General features: G+C 37.2%; 1 protein-coding gene across 13 annotated transcripts in view; it reads right to left on the bottom strand.

The window, feature by feature from the left end:
- The window catches only part of LOC309666900 (uncharacterized protein), a 181,352-nt gene that overhangs the window by 88,141 nt on the left and 71,460 nt on the right, over nt 1–21,751 (bottom strand). For 11 of the 13 annotated variants that reach the window (XR_014267330.1, XR_014267333.1, XR_014267334.1 and 8 more), the window contains one exon: nt 18,402–18,479. Coding sequence is in view for 5 of the 13 variants with exons in the window: in XM_082475039.1 (XP_082331165.1) it covers nt 18,402–18,479 (78 nt within the window). In the remaining 8 variants the exon portion in view is untranslated. Of the gene's footprint in view, nt 1–12,624; nt 12,834–18,401; nt 18,480–21,751 lie in introns of all 13 variants that reach the window. The other 2 variants (XR_014267331.1, XR_014267332.1) reach the window with 2 other exon arrangements.

The raw sequence follows: 21,751 nt of genomic DNA, 5'->3' as shown, positions 1-21,751 counted from the left end.
CTTCCCCCTCCCCATGTCCTCAAGTCCATTCTCTATGTCTGTGTCTTTATTCCTATCCTGCCCCTAGGTTCTTCAGAACCTGTTTTTTTTTTTTTTAGATTCCATATATATGTCTTAGCATTTGGTATTTTTTTCTCTTTCTGACTTACTTCCTTCTGTATGAAAGTCTCTATGTCCATCCACCTCACTACAAATAACTCAATTTCGTTTCTTCTTATAGCTGAATAATACTCCATTGTATATATGTGCCACATCTTCTTTATCAATTCATCTGTCAATGGACACTTCAGTTGCTTCCATGTCCTGGCTATTGTAAATAGTGCTGCAATGAACATCGTGGTGCATGTTTCTTTTTGAATTATGGTTTTCTCAGGGTATATGCCCAAGAGTGGGATTGTTGGGTCATGTGGTGGTTCTATTTTTAGTTTTTTGAGGAACCTCCATACTGTTCTCCATAGTGGCTGTATCAATTTACATTCCCACCAACAGTGTAGAAGGGTTCCCTTTTCTCCACACCCTCTCCAGCATTTATTGCTTGTAGATTTTTTGATGATGGACATTCTGACCAGTGTGAGGTGATACCTCATTGTAGTTTTGATTTGCATTTCTCTAATGATCAGTGATGTTGAGCATCCTTTCATGTGTTTGTTGGCAATCTGTATATCTTCTTTGGATAAATGTCTATTAAGGTCTTCTGCCCATTTTTGGGTTGGGTTGTTTGTTTTTTTGATATTGAGCTGCATGAGCTGCTTGTATGTTTTGGAGATTAATCCTTTGTCAGTTGCTTCATTTGCAAATATTTTCTCACATTCTGATCATTGCCTTTTTGTCTTCTTTATGGTTTCCTTTGCTGTGCAAAAGCTTTTAAGTTTCATTAGGTCCCATTTGTTTACTTTTGCTTTTATTTCCATTTCTCTAGGAGGTGGGTCAAAAAGGATCTTGCTGTGATTAATGTCATAGAGTGTTCTGCCTATGTTTTCCTCTAAGAGTTTTATAGTGTCTGGCCTTACATTTAGGTCTTTAATCCATTTTGAGTTTATTTTTATGTATGGTCTTAGGGAGTGTTCTAATTTCATTCTTTTACATGTAGCTGTCCAGTTTTCCCAGCACCACTTATTGAAGAGGCTGTCTTTTCTCCATTGTATATTCTTGCCTCCTTTATCAAACATAACGTGACCATATGTGTGTGGGTTTATCTCTGGGCTTTCTATCCTGTTCCATTGATCTTTATTTCTGTTTTTGTGCCAGTACCATATGGTCTTCTTCCTGGTTCAGTCTCAGAAGGTTGTGCTTTTCTAAGAATTTGTCCATTCCTTCCAGGTTGTCCATTTTATTGGCATATAATTGCTTGTAGTAATCTCTCATGATCCTTTGTATTTCTGTAGTGTCAGTTGTTACTTCTTCTTTTCATTTCTAATTCTATTGATTTGAGTCTCCTCCCTTTTTTTCTGGATAAGTCTGGCTAATGGTTTATCAATTTTGTTTATCTTCTCAAAGAACCAGCTTTTAGTTTTATTGATCTTTGTTATTGTTTCCTTCATTTCTTTTCCATTTATTTCTGATCTGATCTTTATGATTTCTTTCCTTCTGTTAACTTTGGGGTATTTTTGTTCTTCTTTCTCTAATTGCTTTAGTTGTAAGGTTAGTTTGTTTATTTGAGGTTTTTCTTGCTTCTTGAGGTAGGATTGTATTGCTATAAACTTCCCTCTTAGAACTGCTTTTGCTGCATCCCATAGGTTTTGGGTCATTGTGTTTTCATTGTCATTTGTTTCTAGGTATTTTGTGATTTCCTCTTTGATTTCTTCAGTGAACTCTTGGTTATTAAGTAGTGTATTGTTTAGCCTCCATGTGTTTGTATTTTTTACAGATTTTTTCCAGTAGTTGATATCTAGTCTCATAGCGTTGTGGTTGGAAAAGATACTTGATACGATTTCAGTTTTCTTAAATTTAGCAAGGTTTGATTTGTGACCCAGGATATGATCTATCCTGGAGAATGTTCCATGAGCACTTGAGAAGAAAGTGTAATCTGCTCTTTTTGTATGGAATGTCTTATAAATATCAATTAAGTCCATCTTTTTTAATGTATCATTTAAAGCTTGTGTTTCCTTATTTATTTTCATTTTGGATGATCTGTCCATTGGTGAAAGTGGGGTTTTAAAGTCCCCTGCTATGATTGTGTTACTGTCGATTTCCCCTTTTATGGTTGTTAGCATTTTCCTTATGTATTGAGGTGCTCCTATGTTGGGTGCATAAAAATTTTCAATTGTTATAGCTTCTTCTTGGATTGATCCCTTGATCATTATGTAGTGTCCTTCTTTGTCTCTTGTAATAGTCTTTATTTTAAAGTCTATTTTGTCTGATATGAGAATTGCTACTGTAGCTTTCCTTTGATTTCCATTTGCATGGAATATCTTTTTCCATCCCCTCACTTTCAGTCTGTGTATGTCCCTAGGTCTGAAGTGGGTGTCTTGTAGACAGCATATGTACGGGTCTTGTTTTTGTATCCATTCAGCCAGTCTATGTCTTTTGGTTGGAGCATTTAATCCATTTACATTTAAGGTAGTTATCGATATGTATGTTCCTATTACCATTTTCTTAATTGTTTTGGGTTTGTTATAGTAAGTCTTTTCCTTCTCTTGTGTTTCCTGCCTAGAGAAGTTCCTTTAGCATTTGCTGTAGAGCTGGTTTGGTGGTGCTGAATTCTCTTAGCTTTTGCTTATCTTTTTTTTTTTTTTTTTTTTTTTAAGGATTTTTATTTATTTATTTATTTTTTTAATTTTGGCTGTGTTGGGTCTTCGTTTCTGTGCGAGGGCTTTCTCTAGTTGTGGCAAGCGGGGGCCAGTCTTCATTGCGGTGCGCGGGCCTTTCACTATCGCGGCCTCTCTTGTTGCGGAGCACAGGCTCCAGATGCGCAGGCTCAGTAGTTGTGGCTCACGGGCCCAGTTGCTCCACGGCATGTGGGATCTTCCCAGACCAGGGCTCGAACCCGTGTCCCCTGCATTGGCAGGCAGATTCTCAACCACTGCGCCACCAGGGAAGCCCTTTTGCTTATCTTTAAAGGTTTTAATTTCTCCGTCAAATCTGAATGAGATCTTTGCTGGGTAGAGTAATCTTGGTTGTAGGTTTTTCCCTTTCATCACTTTAAATAAGTCCTGCCACTCCCTTCTGGCTTGCAGATTTTCTGCTGAAAGATTAGCTGTTAACCTTATGGGGATTCCCTTTTATGTTAATTGTTGCTTTTCCCTTGCTGCTTTTAATACTTTTTCTTTGTATTTAATTTTTGATAGTTTGATTAATATGTTTCTTGGCATGTTTCTCCTTGGATTTATCCTGTATGGGACTCTCTGTACTTCCTGGACTTGATTGACTATTTCATTACCCATATTAGGGAAGTTTCCAACTATAATCTCTTCAAATATTTTCTCCGTCCCCTTTTTTTTCTATTCTTCTTCTGGGACCCCTATAATTCGAATGTTGGTGCATTTAATGTTGTCCCAGAGGTCTCCGTGACTGTCCTCAATTCTTTTCATTCTTTTTTCTTTATTCTGCTCTGTGGTAGTTATTTCCACTATTTTATCTTCCAGATCACTTATCCATTCTTCTGCCTCAGTTATTTTGCTATTGATTCCTTCTCGAGAATTTTTAATGTCATTTATTGTGTTGTTCATCATTGTTTGTTTGCTCTTTAGTTCTTCTAGGTCCTTGTTAAACATTTGTTGTATTTTCTCCATTCTATTTCCAAGATTTTGGATCATCTTTACTATCATTACTCTGAATTCTTTTTCAGATAGACTGCCTACTTCCTCTTCATTTGTTTGGTCTGGTGGGTTTTTACCTTGCTCCTTCATCTGCTGTGTATTTCTCTGTCTTCTCATTTTGCTTAACTTACTGTGTTTGGGGTCTCCTTTTCGCAGGCTGCAGTTTTGTAGTTCCCGTTGTTTTTGGTGTCTGCTCCCAGTGGCTAAGGTTGGTTCAGTAGGTTGTGTAGGCTTCCTGGTGGAGGGGACTGGTGCCTGCATTCTTGTGGATGAGGCTGGATCTTGTCTTTCTGGTGGGCAGGACCACATCCGGTGGTGTGTTTTGGGGTGTCTGTGAACTTATTATGATTTTAGGCATCCTCTCTGCTAATGGGTGGGTTTGTGTTCCTGTCTTACTAGCTGTTTGGCATATGGTGTCCAGTTCTGTAGCTTGCTGGTCATTGAGTGGAGCTGGGTCTTAGCGTTGAGATGTAGATCTCTGGGAGAGCTTTCACCATTTGATATTACTTGGGGCCGGGAGGTCTCTGGTGGACCAATGTCCTGAAGTCGGCTTTCCCATCTCAGAGGCTCAGGCCTGACACCTGGCCAGAGCACCAAGACCCTGTCAGCCACACAGCCAAGTACGTGGGGAGCTTGTTGCCTTTTGGGAAGTCTGAGGTCTTCTGCCAGTGTTCAGTAGGTGTTCTGTAGGAGTTGTTCCACATGTAGATGTAGTTTTGACGTATTTGTGGGTAGGAAGGTGATCTCTATGTCTTACTCCTCTGCCCTCTTGAAGGCGCCCTGAAATACTTTTTAAATCTACTTTTAAATGAACTCCTCAGGTCTCAAAACTTAAAAAAAAAAAAAAAAAAAAACCTTCTTAAGCCTTTTATGATGAAAGTTTTTTTGTTTGTTTTCTTTTTTTCTGGCAATTGTTCAATTCTCAGATTTAATGTTTTTCTTAAAAAGTAGTAAGATAACTGATTATGCCAGAGAGAAACTCTTACTATGTAAACAGAACAACCAGCAATGCTAGCTCACTTCTTTGGAAATCAAAAACAAGAGATTTTAGACAGACATTTTAAAGTATTTGGTGATTTTCAATAAATAGTCTTTTAACTGCTTATAAAAAATTATCAACTTATTATACTTTATACTTCTCTCCAAAGAAAAGCATTCCAGCATTGAAATACATATGGTTTCTATGATTTAAATCTATTTTTTAGTTATAAATAGTAATTGGGGGACTGGAATAAAACAATGTAAATGCACATATCATTAGAAATTTTATTCCAGTTTGTGGAGTAATTTAAATCTCCTCAACTTCATCTACTTTTGTAGTGAAGCTACATTCAAGGAGCAAAACTGATTCATCTGAAGTTTCATTTTCTATCTTCACCCTGAAAAAAGTACACAAATAAATTACAATAGGATCAAAAGGCAGAAGTTAATGGATAGTTTTAAAACCTCGTTGATCTCTTGGGTCTACAAATTGGGTAAAAATTCTCTAAAATTATGCCCCAGTCACAATTACATGTACTTTAAAATCCTCTTAGGCTGACATTTAAATATATATTGACGACCAAAAGAAGATGTGCCTTCATTTGTTTCAAAAACTCTTGAAACATGCTTCTGTTTAATATGTCATTTTTACATGTTTACATTTTATACGATGATTTTAAAAATAATTTTTAAACAAAAAATAAGAAAAAGCTCCTCCATCAGTAGTCTGAATTGAGGCTTTGAGTTTCAGGAGTAAACTGTGAATACAGCCCAAAGGCTCAAGTATCCGTTAATAGAGGATCTCCGTTTGTCTGCCAAAGCTGATTTTTAAAGAATCTGTGTTAAGAAATACAGCAAAAAGAAACGTGCAAGAGCTTCTTGCCAAACTGCTTGAAATGTGCATATTCTTGAGTGATTTTTAAAGTCTCAGCTTTTATTTAGCTGTATTTCCAACTGTTTAGTTAATCTTTATTGACTTGTGTATAATTCTCAGGAATAGGAATGTATCTGTGACTTGAGAGAAGTTTCCTGGTGTGCTAAAATGGCCTGTTTACTTTCCTTTGCTAATTCTCATGCCTAGTGAGGGATCTGGAGGTTTGGAAGGCCAAAAACAGTCACCTGGAATACTGTGCCCAGGGGAGTGGGTTACATCTTCTACACGCATGTCCTATTCAAATCCTAGAAAGAGCTGTTTTTGTTTTATTTGGGTTAGCACTGGTCAATTCTATTGTTTGTCACTAGAGTTAAAAACCAAGAGCTCTGAAGACAGCCTGTAGGACAGGAAAAAATGAGCCAGAGAAACCATGAGACGCATGACACAAGTGCAACTGTAAGTTAGGACACTGTGATGAGTTGAACACAGAGATAATGGGGTAAATGTGGTTTTCGATTGCACAGTGACAAAATATTCAAACTAAAACTATCTCAATCTGAATTATCAGTACATACATTCTTGCCAAACAAAAGCAAAACAAACAGAAGAAAACAAAAATTTGTGCTGCATCCCCATCTCAGTAATGTCAAAAGCCCAAGCCATATCATCTCCAATTTTAACCCCCCTAAACATGAGCATCAGTCATGAAGTCTTGTTGATTATGCCTCAAAATGTCAAATGAATCCTCTCCTCACCATTTTCATTGTTACTGCCTTGCTTAAGGTTTTATCCCTTTTTCAGCCACATGTATCATGACAGTCTCTACATTTCAACTCACACTCTTGCTTCAACAGACTAAGTGCATGGACTAGAAACACTATGTACTGTTTGGCTGCTCCTTCAGTTGAAGCTTAGTTATCTCTATTGATCCTTCAAGGCCCCCTGCACCCCATACTTGCAGAAGAATTAATCCCTCTCTTTTTAGCGTCTCCTTAGTAATATATTGATATTGATACCATAGTATTACCACGTGCATTATACTTAGATGAAGATAACTTGTATTTCTCTCGTTAGACAACGCTTTTTACTGAGAACAGGACTTATTCAATTTTCTGTTTCCAACCCCTGTAACAGTTTCCAACATCTGATTAGTGGTCCATAATTTATTTTAGTTTAAATAACCAAGTGACCACAGAACAACTGGTTAAACAACAAAGTATGAAAAGTAGCAACTTGAGGTAAATGTATTCATGGATAACTTATTTAGGATCTAGTTTGGTTTCAGTGCTTTTCACAATCTTTATCCATGCTTTACAATACTTGTGTAAGCTAGGGATCAATTCATGTTAGAAGAAACTCAAGGAAGAAAGTGACCTAGAGTGAAAGCTTCATTCTTAGTAGGTGTGCTTGATAAAACATCAGCTCCCCCATCCTAAAAAGTGTGCAGTTCTTGGGCATCGTGTTACCTTATGCCTTATGTTATCTCAGAATGCAAATGAGAGCTATTCCATGAAACAACTTCACTCAGCATTGAAGCAGCGTCACAAAGAAAGCTGATGATAGAAAAAATTAATAGAATTCACTTCCTGTATGTTAAACCTGCTCTTATTTTACATTGAATTTATTTCCCTAAATAGAAGAGCTTCCCATATGCCATTTACATGTTTCATCAGAACAAGAAATACCGGTTGGCCAGAACTATAATGGTATTTTCTTTTCCTCAACGTGATAGGAAATATTTAAGTACCTCTCTATGGATTCTTTTCTAAATACTGTACATAACAGGTTAAGAAACCACGAAAAATCTTTTAAGTATTTATAGCGTCTATAAATAGTAGCAATATTTAACATTTAATACTATTATAAATGTTATATGTATTTACTCAAACATTACTAAAGCCCTTTTAGTGAAGAATTATTTTTAGCTGCACTTTACAGATGAGGAACATAAAGGTCAATAATTTGAAAGTGCTAGGAAGTGGCAGAGCCTGGAATCCAACCCAGGGTGTGTGGTTCCAGAGTCTATGCACTTAATCGCCATCTAAGTTTTGTGGGGAGGGGAGCAGGGGGAGTGCAGAAATGCTACCAAGTAGTTCTGCCAAATTACATTATTCAGTAGCAACATGTATACCTTTAAATGCTTTTGTTCTTTCCACTTTTAAACTGTCCGGTATATAAGTATATGTGTATATACATACATATATATGTTTTACTCTGAATTATCTAGAATCTTTTTCCTAGGATGGAGAAATATACAAAACATATCAATACATTTTGAAGAGGAAGGGAGTAAAAAAACACTTTTAAATATTCTAGAAGTCTTAGATATTACAAGTTTAGATATCATGAGATTAAAGAAAAATAACCACAATTTTAAAAACTGTCCTAGGAACAAAAGAGGTGGGAGTTCAGTACGCTAACATTTGAATTCTCAGTCTCGGGGGAAATTGAGTTTTCATGACTGCTGTGAGCCCTTCTCCATTAGCAGTGAATCCTGAGCATCCCCTGCCTTCTCTTATGCCCTCAAGTGAGAACTGAGTTATGACTGGTTGTCTTCGGAAGAAAATGACTATTCCAGGACATGAGATGGGGTGGGGTGGAGGGGTGGCTAAGGAAAGGCCTGACATGTAGCTTGTAAATTGCAGCAGCTGTGGCCTGTTTTCACTAATATCTGACATGTTTCTTTGGCCACTCGCCAAATTGAGCTGTACCCAGCACTTCTCCCATCCTTCCTGGGCCTCCAGGATCCTTTGTAACTGCTACTTGAGACTTCAGTCCACTCCAAATCAATTCCCTCGGTTCCTTCCTCCCCTTAATGTGCAGGCATCCCACCCTAATTAATTAACCCAACACCAACTTCATCCAGGACCTTCCCACACTTTGCCCCTTCGTGCAGCCCAGAAACATCAGCACATTCCTTACTTCATCACTTGTCAACTCCCTTTCTGTTAAAGACCAGTGTCCCCTTTCCCTGACCTGGCCTCTGATTTGATCTCACTTTAAAGTATCCCACTTTAAGAGACAGTAACAAAGGCTGCCTTTTTCCTGTTTGGTTTGTTTATTCACGTTCACCCGACCTACTATAATTAAAGACCAAGAGACTTAGAAGAAGAGCCCAAGAAGATACTTTATGCATTTGATATGTGGATAAACTCCAATACTGGATTTGTAATGAAGCCTCACTTTGCCTACTACTAAATGTGTGACCTTGTGTGAGTGCCTTAAGCTCTTGTCACTCACTCAGATACTTATCGGGCACCCATTACTATACTGGGTTCTGTTCTAAATGCTGGTGCTGCATTTTTTAAAAATAACAACAACAACAAAATACCTGTCCTTGGTGAAGCTTATATTTGAGAGAGGGGAGATGACCCCTCTCTAATGAGTTTTATAATATAAACAGACATTCAAGAAAAAATACAGAGAATAAGGGAAGACGAACAGAGAGTGGCAAGATTTGGGGTAGGAGGAAAAGTGGCAACTTGCAATGGAATAGTCAAGAATTCCCTGATGTGACATTTGACTACATCTAAGAAAGTTAGGGAGTGAGCCATGTGGATATCTGGGGAAAACGCATGCCCAACAGAGGAAAGGCCTGAGATAGTGCAAAGGCCCTGAGATAGGACGGCCTTGTCTGGAGTGTTGAAGGAGCCGCAGAGAGACAGCTATACCTGGTGGAGAGCCAGCAAGCAGTAGGAGGTGATGTCAGAATATCAGGGGACTAGAACACGGAGGGCTGTGGATGTGATGATAAGGACTTTGGTTTTTACTTTGATTGAAATGGGAAGTCACTAAAGGGTATTGAGTAGAAGAGTAACATGGTTTGACTTACCGCTAAGAAAACCTCAACTAATTCCTCTATAAAATGGGAAAAATAACGTGTGGTTAAGAGCAGAGTGACTGCTCAAATCCCAGTGCCACCCCTTACTAGCAGTGTGACTTGTAAACTGATCATTTGACCTTTCTAAGCCTCAGCTTTCTTAGTTTAAGGGAGAATTGATAGTACTTCCTATTTTCTAAGGTTGTTATGAAAAATAAATTTAATAGTACATGTCGTCAAGGTGCCGAGCACAGGGCCAAGCACATGGAAAGGCCCGGTACTCGCTACTATTCTCAGGCTGGCGAGGATCAGGTGAAGTGATGTGTGTGGAGTACTTGACATGTTGTCCGGCATGATGAGCACTTATCCGTCACCCTAGCATCATCCATTACTAAATCATTGGCTGTTTTGAAATAACTCTGTACATTTTAAAATTTTATAATACCATCCTTAGAAAGAGAGCAGCGAAAGTTCACGGATAATTTTCAGATCCCTCGGAGGATTGATATAGCATTAACTGAGTGCTTCTGTGCAAAGTACTCTTCTAGGCATTGGAAAGTCATATGTACTCAGGTGAAAAGGAATATATATAGATAGAGATAGATAGAGATACAAAGATACAGGTAGGTAGGTGGGTAGGTAGATAGATATCTTACATTTATATAACTCTTAAAATATATATAACTTTGAAAGGAGGAGCAAGAGTTAATTGAGACAAGCTTCTATGTTTGCTGACCTCTATTATGTGGGAAGAATAAGAATTGAAAGTAAGAAATGTGAGTTATCAACTCCCTGGTCACATACCGGATCTGGAACCTACTCTTGTCCATCGCAGAGATTCCTGCCTTTGGCTGCAGTTGGGGGTATTGGAGGCCTAGTGAGTCTTCACAGCCCTGCTTTATTATCCTAAAGTTATGGGGTTCACACCTCATTTCTTTCCTAGGACTTGGGCCACCTTAGTCTGAGGGAGTGTATCTGGTCTCCCTCTCCCTTGCCCACCACACACACACTCCCAAAGCAAACACGCATCCCCAAAGCATAGGTCTCTTTGGAAGCTCAACTATATACCCTAATGTAGTTTTAACAGCCCCTCATGAGAAGAAACAAAGATCAAGGCAGAAGCGTGCAATAGAGTGAGTTCTGGTTCTTTCCTCCCCTTCATATATCACCTTCTCAATGGACGGACAAAATTTCGTGTTTTTATTCTCATTTTATCTAGGGGAAAAAACCTCTTAAAATCAGGTGGGAAAATATCCTTGTCTTACTGCTGCTTTTTTTCTAGTAAGCTGTTCTGCACAGGGCCAGGTAATGCTTTTAGAGGATTTAAGCACCTACTTACTTTGGTGCCCGGCTTAGCTGGTGCCCTGAGAGGCCTGTCTTTATCTGTTGAGGAATCCAGCCCTGATTCTGGAGAACCAAAGTTTGTGCTCTAGAATGCTCCCTCGCTGACTCTTCCCCTAGCAGTGATCAATTGCACTAAAAGCCAGTTATTCTCCATCGCTTTATTTTAATGGGAACCATCAAACCATCAAACGAGGTAGATAAGAGCAGGGAGAAGTGACATTTAGACTTCTAAAAGACAGAGATGCATGATTAGAATAATAAATTGCAAAACGTCAAGAAATTGGGTGCTGTTTTTTAAATACAGCCTTAGAAAGGGCACAGTTAGGAATGTTAATTTCAGGGGTAGTTCACTCCTAGATATATTCTATTCTGTTTATGCAAAGGCTTGACCTTGTCTGCAGGGACAAGTAGGGGCGGGGAATGAGAACATATAAGGCAAGAGGCTCAGTCGTCTTGATCTTCACTTGAGAAGAAAATGTGGCCTCTTTAGATCTCGGGTAAGGATCCGTGCAGCCCATTTTTCCTAATACACTCCCACCCTGGGAGTGAGGTGTGGTGTGGAGGGAGAGGGTAGCAATTTTAACTTGACAATTCACAGCTCCTCCTCGTCTGCAAGTTTAAGTCATCTCTTTTGCATAAACATCCAAGCGTTGTTTTTGCTTTGTCTCTTCCGGGCAAGGCGGGTCTCTTCTAGTTCTACCCCTCTCCTCGTCTCCTCCAGAGGGCGCCATTTCCACAGGGACCTCGCTGTGAGTTTCTGGGTTTGGGGTTTGTTTTGGGTGGGGAAGGAACTGTATTGCATCTGTGCCAGGCGCCTTTGTGCTGTCTCTGGTCTCTTGTTTCCTGGGCACCACGCGCGTATCCTCTGCCGAGTCGGGGCTGGATGGGAGCGCATGGCCCTCTCGCTCCCGCTGTGTTGAGATGCGGGGCGCTCCACGAGGGCGCCTCTGCCCGGCCGAACCCGCAACCCGCATCGCCCTCTCCTCATCAGCTCTCTCCCGAGGGTCTAAGAGGCCCGGACCTGGAACTTCTACTCCAGGAGAGAAGCTGGGACATAGATGTCTCCAGTCCCTTGCACCTTTTTCCTCCTCCTGTTACCCTCCGAGGATGGAAGGGGCCGACTCTCCTTCCTTCCCGGTAGCTTCAGTCAGCCTCTTTCCTGGATCCAATAAGACGGGGAAGGAGCAGGGAGGGAAAACTTGGCTAGCTGATAAGGAAACATTAATTGGGAAATATGTCCAAAACATCCCACTTGTTAGCATAATAGAGTACTGATGGCCTCTATAATGAGGTCGCCGCTTATAGGTCTTATTCTGGCACTATGCTGGGAGCACCTTGAGAACAGGGCTGCTTCTATTCTATTTTTGAATCCTCAAAAGCTACAGCACATAGCCCAGTACGTGGCACAGAGTGGAATGATTGATAATGATCTAGGTCAAGATTTGGGTGAAGTTTTCATCTTTGTGTTCTGACTTTTGTTTGAGTTTAACCCTATAATTGAAAGTGTGGAAGACAAATATTTACTATTTTATTGAAAATCTCTATTTCATAACCCTATTCATATACCCAAAAATATTAGTTAAGACCATGCTAGCTAAAGCATCTATTTCTTGTTTGTTATCAATAACATGGTGGAGCATTTTTGCTTTCTAAAAACTTTAAAACATTCCAGAGAAATCTGTCAAAGTAATTATTACAGTGTCCTAACATCCTTTCGGGTGCATGTGGGGGGAGCTTAATACAGCAGAAATTCATTGTCTTACAGTTCTAAAGACTAGAAGTCTGAAATCAACGTGTTGGCAGGGCCATGGTCTCTCGGAAGGGCTTAGGGAAGGAGTCTTTCTTACCATTTAAAGCATTTGGTGATTGCCAGCCGACATTCCTCAGCTTGTGGCTTCATACCTCCAATCTCCGCCTCCATCTTCACATGGCCGCCTACCTTTTGTGTCTGTGTCCAAATTTCCTTAGTCTTATAGGGACATCAGTCAATGGATAAGGGCCCACTCTTGTCCAGTAGGATGGACCTTATCTTAACTTGATTACACCTGCAAAGACCCTATTTTTAAATAAGGTCACATTCACAGATTCTGGATAGACATGGATTTGGGGGGGAACACCATTCAGCCCAGTACACCAATTATGTTTGGGGATTTTAACATTCCAGTCTCAGTAACTGAGAGAATGAGTAGATGAAAATCAGTAAGGACGCTATCAACCAACTTGACCTAATTGACAATATATAGAACACTGTAACCAACAATGGCAGAAAGCCCAGTCTTTTCAAGTGCACCTAAAACATTCAACAAAATGGGTCATCTAAAAACCAAGTGACAATCAATTCCAAAGGATTTAATTCATACACAGTGTTTTCTCATGAAAATGGAATTAAAATAGAAATCAATAACAAAAGACATATAAAACCCCCAAGTACCTGAAAATAATGAACACACTCTAAATAACACATTTCTAAGTAATTTTGGAATTATGCAACAGGCTTCTAAATTTTTTCTGTGTCCAAAGAAGGAATTACAAGGAAAGTTAGGAATATTTTGGACTGAATGTTACTGAAGACGTGAGGAATCTAACATCCAATTTTTACAGACTTTTACATAGAAAATAGGCATCTTGTCAACATTTGAAATCAAAAACTGTTAAAGGGATGAGGGTAAGAAGGTATTACCCAATTGCAGTTAGATAAATTACCTTTATATCACTTGTTTTCAGCATACTCTTTTATTTCATTAAAATATTGATTTTTAAAAGTTAGCATCACTACCTGTGTCTTATGGAATTAAACATCCCTTTAGACAGAAACAACCAAGATTTCCAAGCTTTCAACTACTTGGGGAGTTAACTTCATAACTACTTAAAGGAATTTTTTTAAAAATTAGACTATGTACATCCTAGCACATATGTGCATACATACATAGTCTTATGTTGTGTGTAAAATATAACATAACAATTTGTTGCAAGGGTTTCTAACCTGTGATCTCCAAGCCCAAAGTCATGATGAGCCTCACTGACTATTCAGATTTTGCAAGTATATGTGCATTTCTCTAGAGAGGGTTCTACAGCTTTCATTAGATTCTTAGCAAAATCTATGAACCCAAAACTTTAAAAACCAGTTTTTAGAGATTAAAGCGTATTTCAATGCTATTCTTTACTCTCCATATTCTCTTCCCTATAGTGACCTACTGGGGTCTTGGTCTGTTATTGACATTTTGGATGTCCAAGTAGTGAACAATGCAAAACATGGAGAATAATCCTTTTAATGCAAAGAATGACCAGATGTGATAACATAACACAGCCCTGTTTGAGATTCTTGACTTGTTTAAAATTTAAGTAGCATTACATCTCTTTACAGAACTGGCTTAGAATAAGCATGGAAACTGCTCTTATGTGGTCTATGAGGCCAAAAAATAAATGCAACTCTGCACATTTTTTATTTGAAAGCATTCACGAATGACATGCAAGGCATAAACGTTGGCCAAAAGCCACAGCTAAGCATTGTGTTAAAAAATACTATTTTGTTTTTAAGCCAAAAACTATTTAGGAATCAGTTCTTCATTTCCTAATTATTAAATTAGGAATAAAATCAGGAAAAAATATATCTAAAGGGATGTGCTTTAAGTATTGCCTTTCAGTTTAATAGCCATGACAACTTTTAAAAATCCAAACAAAATTGATCAACGGCCTATGTAAACAGTCATGTAGGACTGAAGACGACTCTCCTATTTAGACTAACAAGAAAACTGTGCCAGAGGTAGCTTGGTGAGATGTTGGGAAACAAAATTAATGAAATAGATGTGTACTAGGAGAAATGATTCTACACACATGTTCTGAATGCTTCTGCTTAGATTAATGTTTTCCTGCAAATAAAACTGGTTATCATCTAGTTCAGGTCAAATAATGTAGCTATGAAGATGAATCTACAATAAGCAAGGTATTTGGTCATTCAGAGCCAAGAGATGAGAGTTAGTCTAGGAAAATATTAAATGAGCAAAAACACTTTGCAATCTCTAACTACAGCATATATAAAAGGTTTAACCTATGTGACAACAGATAATGAAACCTCAAAACAAATCCAAATTTTCAATGTCCTCAAGGTATGTGTCATTATTAGAGCATGAAAGAAACACATACCTTACTTGACATCCTATTTAAATATATATGACTCTCCTCTATCTCTGAGTAAAATGTTTTTGCCACTCACCCTTAATTATGATGCTAATGTCAATCTTAGAATCCACTTCCATCTTGGAAAGGTTTAGTAAGATGTACACAAGTAGGTATCTCTATCTAACAATTTTTTTTTTTTTTTGCCATGCCGTGAGGCTTGTGGGATTTTAGTTCCCCAACCAGGGATTGAACCTGGGCTCTCTGCAGTGAGAGCGTGGAATCCTAACCACTAGACCACTGGGGAATTCCCACTAACAAATCTTAATAATTTGCTTGCAGAAGGATAGTCTGGAAATGACATCACAACTAAAGTATCCTCTTTGAATCCAAAGGTCAAGATTTAGCAATGCATTTTTCCCACTATGTGCTTTGCTTCAGGGTGCCATCAGAGATGTAGTTAAAATTAAGAACTGTATAAATGGATATAAGTGGAAGAATTATGAGTCCAGGACAAAAGACTCTTAGAAGGCAGTGTCATCTTCTCCTGCTGTCTAAAATTGGTCTCAGGAAAATCCAATGGACAGTGTCATTGCCTCTGATGCTTTCTCTTCCCCACCATCCATGTGTCATAGGGTTAACAAACCCATATTCTCAAGCCATGTTTCCTAACTTAGTCTGACTCTTAAGTACTTCAAGCTGTGAGTTAGGTCCATTTGCTTTTTTTCATTTCCCATTTGGTGATTCCCAAATAACATAGAAGTACAAGCAGGAAAACTAAGGCATCCTGAGAACTGGTGTTTGGCAAACCTAATTATTATCAATGAGGAATCACTTTCTCACAGTTTTATATTAGTTTTGACTAATGTATCGAAGTTGCAAATTCAAAGGCCTATAGGGCCAGGTGGTCCATAGGAAGTCAGCCGAGAACAAAAGTGTGTGGCCCTCATAAAATGGACAATCACTATTCCAACTCACCTGTCACCTATGAAAAGAACTCTAAGTTGGCCTTTTCAAGGTTATTTTCAAGACAGCCTAGATATCTGAATTTTTATGTGAATACTCCTGATTGCTAAATGCACTTACTAATTCCAAATTTCTTAACTATTGTTAAGAAATAGCGAAGACCTGCAGACCTGATATGGCAGCCAATATTTCATGAGTCTGTGACCTCTGGAAAAAGACTTCCTGAAACCAGCATTGGCTATGTGGCCATGTGAATTGGAAAGTGACCACGTCTGTAGGATAGAAGAGAAGGCTGCCCTAGCAGCAGCCACTGGGGTCCCCTTCAAGGTGAGAATTCATTGATTCTGGGTTATAATCATCCTCCCCACATCCAGTACCAGCTCTCAGACAAGGGTGTGGCTTCTGACTTAACCACTGAACAAAGGATCAGGTGTACCACAGTCTGTCAAGACCCAGTGAGACTAGCTTTCTGGATCAACTCCACTATACTGATTTTTTTAATTTAATGTAAAATATATTTTTGTACTTTTAAGTACAAAATCAATTAAAGTTCACTCTAGAAAAGTTAGTAAATACAGATAAACAAAGGGAAATCTCTTTAAAACATTCATATTCCCACTAAGTACCTTGACATAGATCTTTTTAAGTCTCTAAGTGTATATCTTTTTTAGAAAAATGACATCAAATCAAGTGTACTTTTTTGTAGTGCATATATATGTATCCAAGAAATACTGATTTTTTAGAGGAGTATAAATGCAATTCTTATAAGATTAATTTCAATTCACTTTATTGAACATAAGCACAAATATGTCCATTTGTCAAGAGTATAGTGTTGATGATCAAAAAAAAAAAACCCAAAATAAGAAACAAAATGCAAAGCAACCCTCCCCCACAAAAAGAGCTTTCCTCAAATCACCCACTAATTTAATAAAAGAATTTTCCCAATGTTAAGAAATCTAGGATTATTACTCTATAATGATATAGCCTTATAAATCTAAAGTGAAAATAGATCAAAATACATTCATTATATCATGAGGGATATTATTTAGGTATAAGAACAAAATCTTGGAAAATATAAGGTGTTAATAGTTTAAATAATGAATCTAGAGAGAATGGGAGGGAAAGACAGGAGAGTCACTACAATTAACTCTGAAAATTCTATACTGTAGTGCATATGTAATTAGGATAAGAAAAAACAAATACAATTTATATATAGTAATATATAATAAATGTATTTATGAATTATATATTAATATAATCAAGTGTATGTTAATAATATAATAAGTAAAATGTCAAGTATTTTTAACTCTCTTCTTTACTAAATCTCCTGTTAATTAAAACTAAGGTAACTTTTTTTTATTAATTTGGAATTTAGCAGTGGTAAAAATTTCTGTTCGCCTTTTCCAAGAGGAGGCTAATTAGTGAAATAAATGACCAGCAGATTAATTGATAGCTGAGAAATGAAAAATCAATATTTTGTAAGGTTATTTCTGTGTTGAGTATCCCTCCATTATTTGGCCTTCTCTTGACAAAAACTGATTATGTAACAAGAGCACATAGCCAAAAATGAATGAGTTAAAAGCAAACAAGAAAAAAAAAAAAAAAAAAAAACTCATATTATACAGCCAGACAGAGAAATGCTTTTTTAAGGATACAATTTTTTCCCTGTCAGCAGCTCCAAATACTAATACAGTCTTGATTTCCAAAAAACTTTCCTTCTTAGATCTGTTTTAAATAAAATCTGATCACTCTAAAAGCAAAACTTTGCAGAAAAACATATATTAGTGGAATTGATATATCCAATAGTCTGACAGTTCCCTCTCAAAGTCATGTGCACCCCAATATTGGGTTCCACTGGCCTAACAAAAAAGACCCACAAAAAATCTATTGAAGATGCTGTATCACTAATCTTATACTAATATTCAGAAATTATTAGGCCCATCTAAGCTGATATAGCTTTCCATATTTTCATTTGCTTCACATATACAACCCACTGATAAATCTCTTTCCTGCTAAGCATTCTGTTCCCCATTTTTGAGATTACATAAATCAATTTTATGAAATCATCTTGCAATACAGATGCTCCCTTTTCCCAACCCCACATATTCTCATAAAAATTTAACAGGAAAATTTTAAAACATCTCGTCAACATTGTTTTTACAAAGCAACCGTTAGTTATAAACAATCTTTTAGGTCTCAAGGAGATTTAAGATACTTCAAAGACTTGGTCTAAACCCCCTAAATCCAGGTTGCTCTTATGTATTTTCTAAAACATGATATGTTAAGTTTAATGCTTAAAGATTTTTAAGTGTTTTGTTATGCACTGGAAAAATTTAAACTGATCTCATTCTAAGAAACAGACATTTCTGGAATTTCCATTTTCACTAGTTCTTCTCTTTTCAAAAGATAAAGAAACGTGCCTCTGTTCACTGTTTTTATATAAACGTCTTTAAACTTATTTAAAGAAATCATACATCTCATCTACCCAAGGTAATGTATATTAACATATTTCGATTCATGTTAAAAAAAAGAAATTACTCACCACTTAGTTCTTGCAGATGGCCTTCTTGGTTACTCTTCTTATCAGGAAAGAGGCTGATCTGTTTTCTTTTCGTATATCCTATGGGTCAGTGGCAAGAAAAAACAAATAAAGGCCATCTTGATAATTATTAGAAGTTTCTGCAAATATTAACCACAAGAGTCATGCTAATCTGAATTGCTCAGTTAATATTCAGTGGTACATAGTTCAATTTTTGAAATTCGGACTTAAATGACTTATAAAAGCATGCACAATGGTGAGTATTTATTTTAAATTAATAGTCATGGTGTATGTTTTTCCCCCTAAGCTTTAGGTGATAATGTAGACCACGTTTACCCTGGCAGGTTTGGGTTATTTGAAATTTTTTTTAAAAAAAATCACAGTTTTAGAGGGCAGTATTTTTTATTTCACAACAAAGATTCAGTTGGATCTAATAAATAATTCCTCAGCTTTCCACTGTTCTTTGCACTGGTAAGAAGGACCTATAAGCAACAATAATTTATTATGTCTTGTTTTAGTACATATTTTGAAATTTTTACAACTAAGAGGAACACAGATAGTTCTTTAAAGGTTTATTTCCTCTAAAATAAAACAACATGTATCTCTTACCACTGACTGGACATATTCCCCTTAGTTTCAAAATTAGAGAATAAAAGACACAAATGTTTGTCTATTTGTTCTAATGCCAGCTCTGTTTATCCTTGCAAAGTAATGGAAGCTTTAGAGGATTTATTTTCATGCCTATTTTGCCCAATGAGATGTGTAGTCTTCCCACCATATGTGAATACACAGGAAGTGATAAGTGCTCAACCAGACACTGAAAGGTCATCTATAAAAAAGATAATCTTATTGTAAGATTAATTCAGAATCAAAACATGGCTGTAATTATCATTTGCTTTGCGTTTTCTGCGTTTTCAAAATTTTCCAAAGTGAATAAAATGCAGCTATTTTTAAAAAAGAAGAAATTTTGAATCATGGTTTCCCAAAAACTTGTGGCAGATTAAACACCATCAGTTTCCTGGCCCAGCTCTTGAACATATGGAGACAGTAATAAAAATAAAAGGTATGATATCTCCCTCCCCTCAGAGGAAAAAAAATTAAATGGTATTCAGCTGATATTCTGTAACGATTGCTGCTAAAAGAACACCATAATTATAGTGAAAACTGAGTTTATTCTCTCTCCCATTACAAAATTAATACCTTAATAAATTTCTTTTTTTTTAATTTTATCATCCTGAACAAGAAACTTTCTTTTGAGCACTTTTATGCCTTGTATTGTTAGTTACTAGAGAGTAGCAAGTTCAAAATCTTTTATTTCTTCTTCTTCTCCTTCTCCTTCTCCTTCCCCTCCTCCTCCCACCACACATGTGCGTGTGTGCGTGCACACACACACACACACCAAGCACAGAGTTGTATGTCTGGGCACACGGCAATTATTTAAGCAATATTTGACACCCACTGGATAGTCATGATGTTAGTTAGGCAATGACACTCTACCATAGAAGATTCAACTCATAAAGTTAGAAAAAGGATACTTTTTATAGTTTATAAACTCTCAGAGCCCAGGTTCCTACAGCGGGAAAATCAGTGTTTACTCCGGTTGCTTTGTCATTTTCTCTATATTTTCTTCAAGATCCAGCCCCCATCCATCAATAGAGTATCTTTAAAAGACTTATATAAGCATTTTGAAATTCCCAATGAGATACATGCTAATTTTCCAATTTCTCATTCCCTTGATAACCTATACAGTATAGCAGCCAAGCTTTTTAACTATCCAGATGATAATAGTAACTAACATAGTGCAAGAAGAGAGAGAGAGAGAGAAGGTGATAAGTATCCTTAGAATAAAATGCAAATTACTTAACCAGATTGCCAAAGACCATGCTGTCTCCTTCCCTCTTATATAGACAACAGATGCCTATATTTTACCCTGTATTCATTACATCATTCATTCTCTTATTTATTCACTTATCTTTGTGTCTTTTAAGTTTAATTGGAAGCCAGTAGACAGTCTATACAATGGTTTTAGAGACTGATTTATATGGTACTAATATCAATATATCTATAATAAGATTAATTACTGTATCCTATTCTGAAGACAACTTGTCAGGAGGCCACCTGTCCTGCAATAAGTAAATACCATGGAGTTATAAATCTCTGTGTACTTAAGAAGATAAACATATAAAGCTACAAGAAAGACTAAGTTTGTGCATATCCATGAAAGGAAGTCAGGTCTCATTTCTTTTCTTGCAAAGATTATCGGAGAATCATTCTGTAATGACGAATCCTAGGCCTGGGATACCCAGGCTCATCAAATTAACATTTTTCATTGCACTGAATCACCTTCCTACACTATTTAGCACCCAAACATGTTTTGTCCTGGGCAGTACACTTGGAAACAAACTTTCCAAACCTCAGGGGGCTGTTGACTGTGCAGGACCTCTTTTGAAATGCTAGAGCAGGAAAAGGGAGTCAAAAGTTTTGACCAATTAGAAGTTAACGGAATGGAGCGTCTTCATCTGAACTTCATACCCCGGGAGTTCATGTTGCCACGTCTAAAACCCCATTCTCAGGCCACTAATCTCACCCAATTCCAAAGCTACTTCTTGCCTATACATATTTTTAAAAAGAGACCTTAAAATAAAGGATATAGCTTGTGTCTGGATTTAAAACATAAATGCGTTTAATCAAAATGACACAGGAGAGAAAGGGAATTGGAAAGCACCGAAGTCCTGTTGAATCTCATTGCATTAACTCTAAACCTCACATAGCTCAGGAAAGCCCGTGTTTTAGGTTATAAAAGAGTCAATGACATCTTTTGGGGGAATTCTGATTTTAACCCTCTGCCACTGCTGAGTCTCAATATCTAGAATCTACCTCTTTAAAAGCCTTCTTGCAAATTAGATGAGATCTACTCTATTTCCTTTGAAACCTCATATACATTGAGATTTTTGCAAAAGTGTTGCAAATGCTACCAAAGGGGATTTTCTTTTTCAGAGTTATCTACAATGATTAACTATTATTAACTACATAGTAACAACCACCAGCTCTATACTGTAACTGACTCTACACAATGTAAACCTTAATTCAGTTGGAATTAGGTTAGTTACATGGTTTCTTAATAGAATCAACTGAATTTCAAAGCTAGTAAACTGCTGTGTGTTACAAATTTGGTTCCATGAAATGTTTGGTTCCAAAAAGGTTTCACATATTCCAGCAGGTGCTACGTGGATCTATGTAATAAATCTATGTAATAAATAATATCATAAAACAAAAAGATTTTAGCACTCATGTTTGGATGTTATAATTAAACATATTTTGTAAGTTAGTCTCTCGCAACTGAGGCCACAAAG

Source organism: Balaenoptera physalus (genome assembly GCF_965194825.1).
Source record: "Balaenoptera physalus genome assembly, chromosome: 9".
Taxonomy (NCBI): domain Eukaryota; kingdom Metazoa; phylum Chordata; class Mammalia; order Artiodactyla; family Balaenopteridae; genus Balaenoptera; species Balaenoptera physalus.
Note: the sequence above shows the minus strand (reverse complement) of the source record. Positions and strands in the feature narration are given on the sequence as shown.